This window comes from Sesamum indicum, linkage group LG2 (assembly GCF_000512975.1).
Source record: "Sesamum indicum cultivar Zhongzhi No. 13 linkage group LG2, S_indicum_v1.0, whole genome shotgun sequence".
Classification (NCBI taxonomy): domain Eukaryota; kingdom Viridiplantae; phylum Streptophyta; class Magnoliopsida; order Lamiales; family Pedaliaceae; genus Sesamum; species Sesamum indicum.
The window spans coordinates 10740948-10755429 of record NC_026146.1 but is presented as its reverse complement, the minus strand read 5'-3'; the positions used below and the strand labels follow the sequence as shown (position 1 = coordinate 10755429).

At 29.9% G+C, this 14482-nt stretch overlaps 1 protein-coding gene across 1 annotated transcript; it reads left to right on the top strand.

Moving 5' to 3' along the window:
- On the top strand, positions 6094–8003 carry LOC105155742 (transcription factor MYB56). Its single transcript, XM_011071675.2, has 3 exons — positions 6094–6975; positions 7051–7518; positions 7748–8003. The coding sequence occupies exons 1-3, from the start codon at positions 6630–6632 to the stop codon at positions 7993–7995; spliced, it is 1062 nt and encodes a 353-aa protein (XP_011069977.1). The 5' UTR covers positions 6094–6629; the 3' UTR covers positions 7996–8003.

Genomic DNA, 14482 nt, shown 5'->3' with positions numbered 1-14482 from the left:
AAAATTTAGGAACGGTTCAAGCAAAACCATTCCTATTTGGGACGGAACTGTAACACTTTATGAAAATCTTTCCTAATATTGAATAAAAATTATTTTTTGAATTGGAACAGTTTTGACGGAATTTAGAATGGCTACATTATTTTTGTTGGGGAACTTTTGGAACAGTCTTTGTAATATTCATGCTTGAATTTTGGAACTGTTTTTATTTGTACTAGTGATAAATATAGGAACGGTTTTTGGAACTTGTTGTGCAGTGGAATTAGGAACGGTTAGTCTTAATTAGGAACACATATATAGAACTATTTTAATCATGGTATTAAGAACGGTTTTTCTTAGTTTGGGACACGTATGTGAAACTGAGATAGCAATTGTATTTTGAACAGTCAACCACTATTTAAGAACACTTATTTGAAATGGTTGTAGCAATGGAATTTAGAATGGTCAGTGCAGTTTAGCAACACATGTTTAGAACTATTTTAGTAACGGTATGAAAGGTCATTTATTTAAATTTGTAACATTTTCTTTATCATTTGTAAAATCATTCCTAACTTTTTATTTTTACAATTTATTTATAATTTATTTATATTTTATAACTTTATTAATATATTTAATAAATTTGAATATATAAATTTATATATTTTAATATTTTTCATATATAATTAAATTAATTTTTTTAATTTTTAATTAATTATATTTATGAATTTAATTAATTAAATAAATATGAAATAATGGAATACAATAAACATTATGAAACATGAACATTTAAGAAAAAATATTATATTAATATGAAAAATGATCTAATTACAAAAAAAAAATTAAAACTTAATCTAACCCCTCCTCGTTAGCGAAGCCCACATCGTCCTACTTTGAGGCCGGGGGCTCTGTCGGAGGTGGTGTTGCAGTGTTGCAGTCGAGGAGGAGACCTGCATCTCCCTCATCATGGCCATCATCGTCTCAAGGCGGCCGATGCGGTCCTCCATGGCCGGGCCGGGTTGGGGCGGTACCGGTAGGGGTTGCGATGGTGATGTGAAGGTCCGGCTGGAGACGTGGGCCTTACAACTAAGGCCGTATACTCGACCCTTGTTCTCGCTCCCGACTGCAGCCAGCTACATCTGTTGCTCCATCATCGCCACCGAAGCCTTCGATTTGGCGAGGGCATATGGTCTTTGGCCGAGGGCTGAGGTTGACAATCCTCCAACAACTCTTGCAACATCTCCTGCAAAACAAATAAAATTATTAGTGCTTTTGACCAAGAATTAATTTTAATTTTTTTTTTTAGTAATAATCTAGGTACTTACCGCTGCCCTCGATCCGCTCCAGCCGTCATCCTCCTTTTTCTTGTTGCACCTTTCAAATAATTCTATCTGTTTGGGCGGCTGATCGAGTTATGCCTCCTGTAGGAGAAAAACAATTAGCATCTTAATGATAAATCTTATACAATAATGTTATTTACTTACCAACTTCCTCTTTTGCATGCCGACAGAGGAAGACCCCTCCCATACATAGTCAAGGATGTCGTGGGGTTCGCCGTGGGGTTCTTCTTATTCTTCAAGGACTCCTACTGGAAGTCCTCGCTGGCCCAGTAGGCCTGGAGCTGAAGCCAGACCTCGTTGGCCAGCCAGAGTGGCTTGACCAGATTGATAGGGCGACGAAAAATATCTTTCGAATGTACTTTTCTGCCCACCAATAGGTCATTTACAATAATAAAATTAAACAAAATATTAATAAAGTTCATTAAATAATTAGATTATTAGATAAAACCAATATAATTTAAATTTGATTACCTTGATGCTCTCGAATCAGAAATGTTGGTGCCCTGGCGGCATCTACCACAGACACAGCCACGGGTGGGGAAAGTGTCCCTGCACGACCGTATCAAGCGGCACTCAGACTTAAAATAGCATGTTAAGTAGACATTTTCAAGATAAAATAATACTAAAAAAAAGTGATAAATAAATTTACCTCGTGTCATTAAGACTGATGTACTAGCGCGCTGATGGTGGGGGTGGTGGTGGTGGAGCAGCCACCGGTGTGGCAGACTGTTGTATCGTCTCATCAGTTGTCAGTGCATCTCCAGATGGTCCAGCATCATCTGGAGTCTGTTGGGCGGGGATGGTGCAGTCGTGTCAGGTGGTGGGGGTGGTCAAATGACTGCTTCCCTAGCTTGGAAGCATCCGACGGTGTTGCTGAAAGTGGCAGGCCACAACCATGTCCTCGATCATGTGGTACAAGAGGCGTACCACTAGACATGATCTAAACAAATTATTGTGAAGTATCAGTCTGAATTTTGCAATTTTTGACATTAATATATAAATAAAAAAAAGAATATAGTAATCCATACACATCAAAAATATTATCATGAAGTCATGATTATTGTACTCACTAATTATGGTAAAATTTATAATTCTCTAGTGCACATATACAAACGGGCCAAGCATTGCTTTAAACTTGTTTAGCTTATTACATGAGCTTTTTTGTTATAATACTACTTAAGTTCATCCATTTTTTTCAATCAATATTATTTTTTGTTGACAGATAAAGATGGATAACTAACTAGTTGTACTGGCAAAATTCACTTGATGGCCTAAACAAGCTTAAAGGCATGCGTGATCTGTTGTACGTGATTACAAAAGAACTATATAGTTTTAAATAATTATTAATTATTGAAAATAATGCCCTCAATTTGTTTTCTATTTCTAATGATTATGTAATTGTATTTTAATTTGAAATATTACCTTAATATTGTCATTATTGATATTATATTGTAAATAATATTATTATTGGGATTATTGGTCTAATTTTGTAATTATTGACATTATTATGTAAAAATATTATGTTGGAAATACTTTTTAATTTTGTGATTATTGACATTCTTATGTAAATAATGATATTATTGGGAACGCTGGTCTAATTTTTGTGATATTGACATTATTATGTAAACATATTATTAATAGGAATATTGGTCTAATATTTTTTATTATTTACATTATTACGTAAAAATATTATTATTGGGAATATTGGTCTAATTTTTTTATTATTTATATTATTATTTAAATAATGTTATTATTGAAATTATTATATTGATATAATTTTTGTGATTATTTATATTATTATGTAAAAATGTTATTATTGGGAATAGTGGTCTAATTTTCGTGATTATTTACATTATGATGTAAAAATTATTTTATTGAGAATATTGGGCTAATGTCATGTAAAAAATAATATTACATCAATTAGCCTAATTATACAATAAATTGCATAAATTATAGAATTATACAATAAATTGCACAAACAATAGCACTATATTACTAAATTACACAATAATTACATAAATTAAACAATTATACAATTAATTTCGAGAAATTATACAAATTTATATAATTACAAAAATTATAAAAAATAAATTTCTATAATTGCAGAAATTCTTACACAACTATATATTTCTATAATTACAGAAATGACATAAAATAAATTTTTTTACAGAAATATTTCAAAAATCACCAAAAAATAAATTTTCTAAAAAGTAGAAAATTATGAAAAAAAATGTTAAAAATTACAGAAAATTATTAAAATTACCAAGAATTATGTAATTTTTTTTAAGATTTCAGAAATGTATTAAAATTTTAAAAAATTATAGAAAATTAAGAAAATTTTAAATTGCCGAAATTTTTTGAATTTTTTTTAAAATTACATAAATGTATTATAAATTTCAGAAGATGAAAAATTAATAGATTTACAGAAATATGAAAAAAATTATATAAATTACCTAAGCTTTTGAGAAAGATTTTCTATTATATTTTCTGAAAATATGTTCAGAAATATATTCGGAAAATATTTTCAAAATTATTTTGTCAAACGTCCAGTGAAAAATCTTCCTATATTGTAGATGGTGGATAGATAGATGAAAGTTCTCCCAAGCCAGTAGCTCTTCCTTCTGATTCTAGTTTTTGGGCATAAGAAACAAGAGTTGAGAGCGAAAGCACTTTCGACCTGAGGCCTGACTCGAGGCTAGTCAGCAGCCGTATGACACTCTACAACAAACCCCCTATCCTATTTTGTATGCGCCTAGAAATAGAAGCCTTGTGCGGTCATTTGATAATATCATTCCTCACTCTCAAACTCTGACTTATTTTCTCCATTTTCTCTTGGTTCTTAGGCTATTTTCATCCTATACTTTGCACTCCACACAAATATTTATTACTCTTATATCATATTTCACCATTATTCTCACTTTAAGTTAAGTTTTTTCTTTTAATTTCTGGTACACATCAAAGCCAAACTCGCTTTAATTAGTGAGATCATGAATAATTAATTGATTTTTTTTAATTTTGAATTAGTGTATCATATATTCTGAAATATGAAAATTAATTATATATTACTAAATATAGTAAAAATGAACAACTTGCTAAAATTGATACAAGCATGCAGGTCATCTTGGGAAAATGGAATTTTTATAAAGTTTTTGGGTAACAAGAAGAGCAAAATAAATGCTAGCAATTGCACATTTATCAAAGCCGTTGGGTTGCCTTATTTTTCGATTTTGACAACATATATTTATTGGTACTAAAAATGACAATAAAACAAACTTAACTTATATCGATATGTCACGTTGTATTATTATTTATATCTACTTTTACTTTTAACATATAATATGCATAACATTATAGGAAAATTAAAATGGTTGCATCCAGTCTTATCAAACGCGTTGGTATTTATTTTGATTTTTTTAATATTTATTTTATTTTATATGATTTATTTATTATTAATAATATTATGGATTGATGTGTAACTCAACTTATTGAAATATCGTCACGTAACTATTAATTCAAAGAAAATAAAATGTGTGAGATAATTAATTAAGTTGAAAAACTTTAATTAATTTCTCCCACGATGTATATATATATATATTATTTAATTTAGTATTTAATTTTCATGATTAGTAATGGAAATATACTCCAATAAAGAATACAATTAGTCAAAAAACTAAGTGAAATTCTTAGATTATCACTAGGTATATTTATACACATAGTGATAATTATTAGTCAAAAAACTAAGTGAAATTCTTAGATTATCACTAGGTATATTTATATATATAGTGATAATAATTTTCACTTTATTACAATATAAGTTCTAACAATTGACATAGTAATGACTAAGATTATGTACTAGGTAAAGTGACAAGACATGAAATCCAACAAAATAATTGGGGGAGAAAAAGGCCCTATTGTATATATGTAAATGTGAAACGGTTTGGTGATACCGTCTATGTTAGATCACATATGATATTATTTTTTTTTATTAATAAGAGTGAATAAATTATAATAACACATTTCAATATACTAAATAATATTTTAATTTAATCTATACATCAATCTGATTGATAATAATAAATAAATTATGCACTCAAATCAAATGAGATAAATATTCAGATGTTGGGCGAATCTTGAATTCATAACCTCAAATTTGATGGTGTGATCTCAACTTTAACTTTAATCACTAAATTAAATCATCATTAGTTACATATATCATTATTATGTATTAATTGGGCAAATGTCGTTTTAGTCTCATAAATAATGAGAGAATTTGTTTCGGTACTATAATTATGATAGATGTCGCTTTTAGTCCCACAAAATTTATAATCACGTATTTTTAGTTTCGAAAAGTCATATGCGCTGTGATTTTACAACTAAAAAGACATGTTGGACTAAGAATGAGTTGTGATTTTGGGACATAAAAGTTCCAAAATTATATTCTTTTTGAACTAAAAATGCATGATTTTGAATTTTATGATATTAAAAGCATTACATGTCATAATTGTGGTACTAACAAAAAAAATTTACCCTCATTTTATAAAATTAAAAAAATATTTTATCCTATATTAATTTGATGATTTACAGTTGATGTGGTACGACATATTCCTTTTTTGTGTCGAAATGTTTGAATATTTTTGTTGTTCAAAGAAAAAAAATTACTTTATTGAAAAGAAAGTATGATGAAAAGAGACAAACAGATTCTGTTTTTTTGCTCTCAAAAACCGAGATATATATTATATGTATATATATATATAAAAGAAAAACAAAGAGCAGTTACAGAGCCCAAGTCCAACAGTGTTGAATGGGGCTTCCCACCATCTCCACCCACACGAGCGGTTCTCGATTTCCATGCACACACGCAGTTCACCACACTTTTACACACACATATATACATACACACACTCACCCACATATATATATATATGTAGAGGGAGAGAGAGAGAGAGAGAGAGAGAGGAGAGAGAGTTTGGCTGGTAGTTTCAGGCATTAGCTTATGTATGTATGTATGTATGTATGTTGGTGGTTTCAAAAGTGAAAAATTCGGGGAGTTGTGTGCGAGTTTTTCATGTTTCTTGATCCTCTTCATCTGCTCTTCTTCTCTTTTTATTACAGTCTTCTCAGACCCATTTCTCACTTCTCAGAGTCCCGAGGATAATTTCTCGCTTGTTTTCTTGTTCCCTGTTTGCCTGATTTCTTGTCCTTCTCTATTCCTGATTCCTTATTTAGTGGCGTTTTCGCTCACACAGTAAAAGCGTTTTCTTGATAACATCTCCTTTCACTTCCAACAACTGTTTTTTTCTTGGGGTTTCAGTCACAATGAACCTGCAAAACCTGATGAACACTGCTCCAAATGGGGTTCAAGAAATGAGCTTTACAGCCCCGGATCCTGCTCCTCAACTCCGATTGGGTTGTTTCCATGAAAGGAAAGGCAGTCCCAGAATAGGGTTTGATCATCACTGCTTCAACACTCAGAATAATCTGAAAAAGCCGTGGGCTTTTCAGACGGTGGAAGATGGAGAACTTGGGAGGAAAAATGGGCACACAAAGCTGTGTGCTAGAGGGCATTGGAGACCCCATGAGGATACTAAGCTCAAAGAACTTGTTGCCCAGTTCGGCCCACAGAACTGGAATCTTATTGCTGAGAAGCTTGAAGGAAGATCAGGTGAGGTTGATTTCTTGGCGAGGATTCTTGTTTTCCAATGTTTGTTAAATTTACTCAGTTGAATTTTTACTGTAGGTAAAAGTTGCAGGCTGAGATGGTTTAACCAGCTGGATCCAAGGATTAACAGGAGAGCTTTCAGTGAGGAGGAAGAGGAGAGGCTTTTGGCAGCACACAAAATGTACGGGAACAAATGGGCTATGATTGCCAGGCTTTTCCCTGGCAGGACTGATAATGCAGTCAAGAACCATTGGCATGTGATTATGGCCAGAAAGCACAGAGAACAAAACAGTGTTTACAGAAGGAGAAACAATAACAAGGCTGCAGGGTTCTCTGTCATGGACATGAATCTCCAGATTCCAAATGCATGCAGTGAATCAACAACTGTTTCTAGCAACAACAACAACAACAATGTTGATCATGAATCTGCTGCCTCAACCTGCACTGATTTATCTCTCACCCCTTCTTCTCTCAAACCCCCTCATTTCTTCACCAGGTTCAGCCCAGCCCATCACCACATCAATCTCATGAATTCTGATATTATTGGTAATGTCCCTTATCATCACATCCTGTTTTACGTTACAAATTCCTCGAAATTCGAATTCATCACAAAAATTTTCTAATGGAAAATCAGTTTCTTGAAATCAAGAATTCATTTTTATAATAGAGATCCCTTTCCATCTTTTTCTTGAAATCAAGAACTCATGGAGAGTATGTATGATTTGTACTAATATTTATGAATTTATAGTTGATGTTTTTTATCTTGGGCCTGCAGGAATGGAAGGTGGAAAGAATATGATGCTAATCCTGGGCAGAAGTAATGATGAGTTATATGGAAAGGGGCCTGGCCCTGAGGCCATTGCTGCAAATGTGGATGATCATCAATCAGGCTACTCAGATTCAAACTCTGAAGTTTCTGCATCTGAGTCAGTAGCCAACAACAGAGCCAATCTCTACATGTGTGGGGAAAATGAGAAGGGAAAAATGGCATTCATTGATTTTCTTGGAGTGGGAGCCACTTGAGAGAAAACCCTCTTTAATCATACAGAAGCAGAGTAATTAGCAACAAAGTAGCAGCAAAAAAGACTTAATTTATGAGTCCATAGGTAGACCTGGTAAAGTGCCAAGAATGGCTAGCAATTATTGCATCTCTGTCCAATGCCCCTATGCAAAAAAAGTGGGATTTGCAGGAAAAAAAAAAAAAAGAGAGGGTCCCTTTCACTCTGCATGTATGTATAGTAAATCCCAAAAATGGTAAAAAGATTTAATAATTCTGAGATTTCCTGTTAATGTACATCTGTTGAGGTAAAAATACAAATGTGTATGCTGCAGTTCACCATGTAAATCAGGCAATGAGGCAAAATTCTTACCAAAATTGGTGTAATAGGATAAAATCAATCACAAAACAAATATAATAGATTAGAGTGTTTTTTGTTTTTTTGGTCTTTTTTACTGTGAGAGACTGAGTAATCAATGAATGTGGCCCATATTTGATGAGTTGTGGCAGTAGGCGTTTGGTATGCTTTTGTTGACCGTGTGCAAGAGAATAAATGGCTTTGATGCATCTTTTCTGGGTGGTTTGTTGCTTAGTTTTGTCCTTTGTTAACAGTGGTATGAATAGTGTGGGGCGGTGGTTTATATTAATTCGTGTGATGGATTGGATTTTTTTATTTATTATAAATTTTCTTATATGTTGTATTGTATTTATTGAATTTATATTACATATATAAAAAATTTATTATTTTAGATATATACATTATATACAAAATTTATTATTTATACTAATATAAAACGAAAGGTCCTGCGTACTTATGATTAATGATAGTATCACACTAATTTTAAGAAATAACAATTGTACCCTGATTAAATTATTTTAAAAGTAATAGTAATTATTATTATTTTTTAAACAAAATAACTCTACGTCATTTTAATACGACTACGTAAATTCTTTTATTATATCGATAATATTTTAAATTAATTTTATTTTGTTTCTTTCTTTCTCTGTTTTTCTTTCTTAAATATGATTTATTAGGAAAAAAATCAATTTACCCCTATAATATGATAAATGAGCAAAAAAAATTCTATAAAACTAAAATAGTAAATTATTTCATGTATTTTTGAAAATGAAGCAAATTATCCTTCTATCTAAATCATAAACAGAGAGTAATTTGCTTTATTTTTTGAAACACAGAAGATAATTTATTAATTTTTTTTTATAGGAGATATTTACTCATTTCATATACTGCACAAGTGTCACGTGCAAAGATAGTAAGTAAAATACAAATAAAATCTATTTGGTTATGTATGAGCATAAATATGGCAGATTGGAAGATTGTTGGCGTGTAGATAGATTGTTGAAATCTTTGCTGAGTTAGGATCCAACAACCGCACCCATCATCTCCACCCTTTTTAAAATTATTTCCAGACTATTTGAGAAATGATTTCAAATGATTCTGTATTATATAGATTTGGGATTCATTATCGTATTACGAGATATAGTTTAAAATGCAAATTCAAGAATTTTAATTTTTTTGTAGCATTGATTTACCCAAACAAGTTCGATAGGTTTGTTATTATGAATTCAAAACCCGTAAATTCAAATGCAACGTGAGATCATTTGAAGGCTATTTTTGGCATCTTGGAGTTGTGGATTGATCATAAACTTCTGTTTCAGTATGTGTAATGTGTTAATTGTTGTCGTTCATGATTCCGATAGTCGTAACTATTAATTTGGAGTGGATCTCTCAGAAACATTTAGAGGGTACTCGGGTGAGTTTATAAACTGATTAAAATATCTTATAAAATATTTAAGAGCTTATAAGATGATACAAAGTGTTTGATAATTTTTTTTAGGAAAATGATCTTATAATATTTAAAAATAAAATATTAAGAGTTTATAAGCTCTTAAAAAGGAAAGGAGTTACTGACTTATTTCTAAAATCTTAACAAATTTCGTCAAATTAATTACAAAATTGTCATTACTAATATCTTATAAGTTCGATAATCTATTTTCTTGTTCCAAACACCCCATTAACTTTTTTTTTTTTTGAAAATATAAATCTAACATTTTATAAGTTCTAAAACTATTTTCCCAACACAATCTAATCAAGTTAATTGGTCTAATTAATGCTGATATTATCACGTATAATTTAATGATTTATGGGGAGTGTTTGCGAGCGATTAAAAAAAAAAAGAATTTTAGTTTTTGACTTTAAGTGTTTCGAATGCCAGCTTCTGCTTCTGAAACGACTAAGGAAAGCGTTTCTAAGCAAAAGTTAGAAGCACAATGAGGGGTGTTTCTACTTGTTTTAACTTTTTTTGTAAATAATTCAATTTTATTTTTGACTACTTTATCCTTATTATAATAATCTTAATTCAACTTTATCGTTTTTAAATTATTTTTAAAATTGTATATTTAAAGTTAATATTGGAGTTTTTCAATAATTTGAATAATTACCGATAATGAAATTTACACTTTCACATATTAGATATTCTAAAAATTTTAAATTTTCCATATCATGTAATTATATTATTTCATTCACATTATTATTTGATTAGTAAGATAATTGTTTTTACAATCATGCAAGTGTAATTATTGTGTATGATCAAAAATTATATTACTTAGTGGGGGTATTATAAAATTAAACACATTCTTTTAATAATTTTTTAAAAAATAAATATAAAATATACTAATCAGAATAAAATTTAATTTTTTTGTGCAAAATAATTATTATTGACAAACAGTAAGTGAACTACAAGCAAAAGATAATATCTTTTTAACGTATAAGAACAAAACGGTCTTTCATCAAACACTATTTAATTCAGCTTTGATCTGCTTTTAATTTTTTTTACAAATACTATCCGTTTTATATTCTGCTACAATTTTCAATTTTTTTTTCTATAAAATTCACTTCTCTAAGAGCAGAAGTTTTTGCAAACACTCTCGTAATCTAATAAACGGGGCGGGCCGGTTAATATTTGTCCATATCAATGATGTCAGCCCAAATAGATTTGGTCAATTGCCCAAATATCTAGTAGCCCAACACAGAGGCTCAAGATGATGTTATGTTGGGTAGGCCCAATTGTTCATCTGGGAGGTTTTGGGCCTCTTATCTGAGACAGTCTGGAGTTGTAGTTGGGCTGCAAATAATGCTTGATCCAAGAACTAGGGTTTTAGAATTGGGCCCTGTCCAACATATTATCAATAACTAGTGTATGATTTATTTTTTTATTTCTATTTATTTAATCAAATTAAAATTAAATAAATTACAACAAACTCTCTTAAAATTTGATATAATTATAAATATACTTTTATTATTTGAAAAAAATACTATCAATACTCCGTGATATTTGATGAGAATTTTATAATCATGCATGAAGGTTTGAATTTTCTCAACTTTATCCTTGATGTATTTTTAAAAAAATAAATAACAAAAAAATATAAAAAAAAATTGACAAGATGGATGGAAAAACTTGAAAAAGCGTAAAAACATGAACTGACGAAGATTAATAGTCCACAACGGTATTTTAGTCAGTTCATAGCAAAACATGAATGAAAACCTGACGAAAATTAACAAATTGAGTTAATTGTTGGACGATCGTTAAAATCAAAATCAAAGGTGTATTAGTAATTTTTGAAACAATCGAAGGGTATTTATAATTATATCAAGCTTTAGGAGAGCTCGTCGTAATTTACTCTTAAAAAAAAGAAAATAATATGAATAACTAATCAATACTAATAAAATAACTAAATTAACTTTAAGTTTGTATCAATAGAAAATTATTAATAAAATAATTAATCAAAAAATATTTATTTATAGGATAAAAAAAGTCAGGGGTAACATTTATTGTCCATCACGACAATAATTGTCTATCTCGTGACAACTTATGCAAAAGTTGTACACTTATTATTAATATATATGATTTGAGACAACTTTAACATCGTATATTGATTGGTTGTAATGATTCTCTACAATTATATATAAATAATAAATAGTAATAATCCAAACAACAATTTCTCAACAACAAACACATTCCACCATTCTTTGCCCACTCACCAAAATCTCATGTCTAACTTTTTCCCAAATGATTATTAGTTGTTCATGCACCTAATATTATATAAGGATAATTACACTCTCTTTTTCTGAGATCTCATACAATTACACATAAATTTTTGTGGTTTGGAAAATAACATTTAACACTCATAAAATTTGCTTCCGTCCAACAAATAAGTCCCTCAATTAGTCAAAAATTCACTAAAGTTTGCTGATATTAACAGAAAAACTGAATGAAAATTGATGTTCACCCTCAATTGACTTATTACTGATTTATTGTAAGTCAAATAATTTTTTTCGAACTAAATATATATTTTTTTGACAATTATAATCCTAGAGATAAGATTTCAGATAAATATTTAATATATTTAAGTAGATGATGACCAATAAATTTTTTTGTTGACAATTAAAAAATTTAAAAACACAAGAAATTAGTATTTGGTCAAAATCGAACCAAATTGGTCAAATTTGGTTCTGCTATATATATTAGTCAATTGGGGGTAAATATCAATTTTCATTCAATCTTTTTTGTTAATATCAACAAATTCAGTGGATTCTGACTTAATTATTAAATAGAAGCAAACATCAGAAGTATTAGATGTAATCTCTCAAATTATAAAAATTTATATATAATTACATCAAATTTGAAAAAATAGAGTGTAACTGTCACTTTCTTTTATGATCTTTTGGTGAGCCATTGATACTCTCAAGTAGATTTTTGTTGAGCGTCAAAGACAGCATCACTTTCCAATGCACGGCTTTCAAAATGGGATCGGAGTCAGACCGGCTGGTTCGATCGATTTAAAATTGATCAGCTGGTTTCAATTTTAGGACAACAATCAGGAGTCAAAGACATCGATGCCCGCAAACAAGTGAACCGACCAAAATCTGGGAACAAGTCAACCTCTTTGACTGGACTTTTTCTTGAAAAGAAAGAAAATTGTTAGTGAAGAAACCTCTTTCTTATGCTCCCATTCATTTCTCATCCCTTATAAATGTTTTTTTCTTTAGAAATATTTAATCATTAATAATTAAAGTAGACTATTAATTTACTCACATATTGATAAAATTCGAACGGCAAAATATATTTTTAGTTTCATAAGATAGGGGTTAATAGTCTAGAAATTGAAAAAACTCGAGATAATTACAATTTTGGTCCTCATACGTTGCCACTAATTTGTTTTTGATCCCTAAACATATTGAAATTCTATTTTAGTTTTCAAATTTTAAAATATTAATAGTTTCGATCCTTAGGCCTAATTAATGATCATTTTGACCTTTCAAAGAAATCATATATAATCCAACTATCTTTTCCCTATGCCCATGGTTAGGCCCAGCATGCTTCCAAAAATAAACTTAAGCCTCCATAAAATCATACGTTTCTTTGATCCCCTCCATAAATAAAATACATGTAGTCTTATGTTTTACGAAATTTTCAAAATGATCCAAAATTGAGAAAATCCAACATATTTAGTCGTCTACTTTATAGAATTTATGAAACTAAATGTGTCGAGAATTTTGAGACTATTTTGACCATATATCATTGAACTAAATATGTACAACTTTTTCAAATTTTGAAAATCTTATAAAGCAGAGATTAAAAGTATTGAACCCCATCCTATAGAACTAAAAGTATAATTTTCCAACTCAAACACATGACTTCTTAGTCACGAAGCTCCAAATTCATCAATTAAATTAGACCAATTCCTTAAATATTGAGTTGTGTTCATTGCCGGATGTCAATTCTATTCTTTCTTTTTTTAAAAAAATAAAAATAAAAACAAAAACAATCAATTTCATCATCAAATACATTATACATCAAAATATTCACTATCTTACCAAAGGCAATGTAACAAATAAAGCAACAAAATCCATAGAAACTAAAACAATAATTAATAAACTGCTAAGTAGATATAAATTTAAAAGGAATTAAAGCTTGAGACTAAAATTCTAAGTTTTTGTGGTTCTTGGAATGAAATATAGCGAATTAAAAAATAATGAAACCAAAATCGTAAAAGAACTAACTTGTGGAACATAAAATTCAATTTTTGGCTTTTGGGTCCGAGGAGTCGGGTTGGAATATTTTTATTTTAATTCAGTTGCATTATTTATTCAAATAAACATATACATGTCATATGTACATGAACTACGTTATTTATTTTACTTAAACAAATACCTTATACACGTAATATGTATATGATAAATTGAATAAAAGATACCATATGATTTGAAATAAAAGAATCCAATCCACCCACTGGTGGGACTTGTTCGTGCATGCCTCTGAGGGACGGTTTGCCCAGAGTGGGCCCCACAATCAAGAGAGTGTCTATATTTTTTTCAACGCCACACACCTATGTTTAAATACAAGATTTTGAGTTCAAATCGTTGGATTGTCTCCCCACGTAATATTAGTTTTTAAGGTTAAATTGAACTCGTAATAAGATGGTACAAGTAAC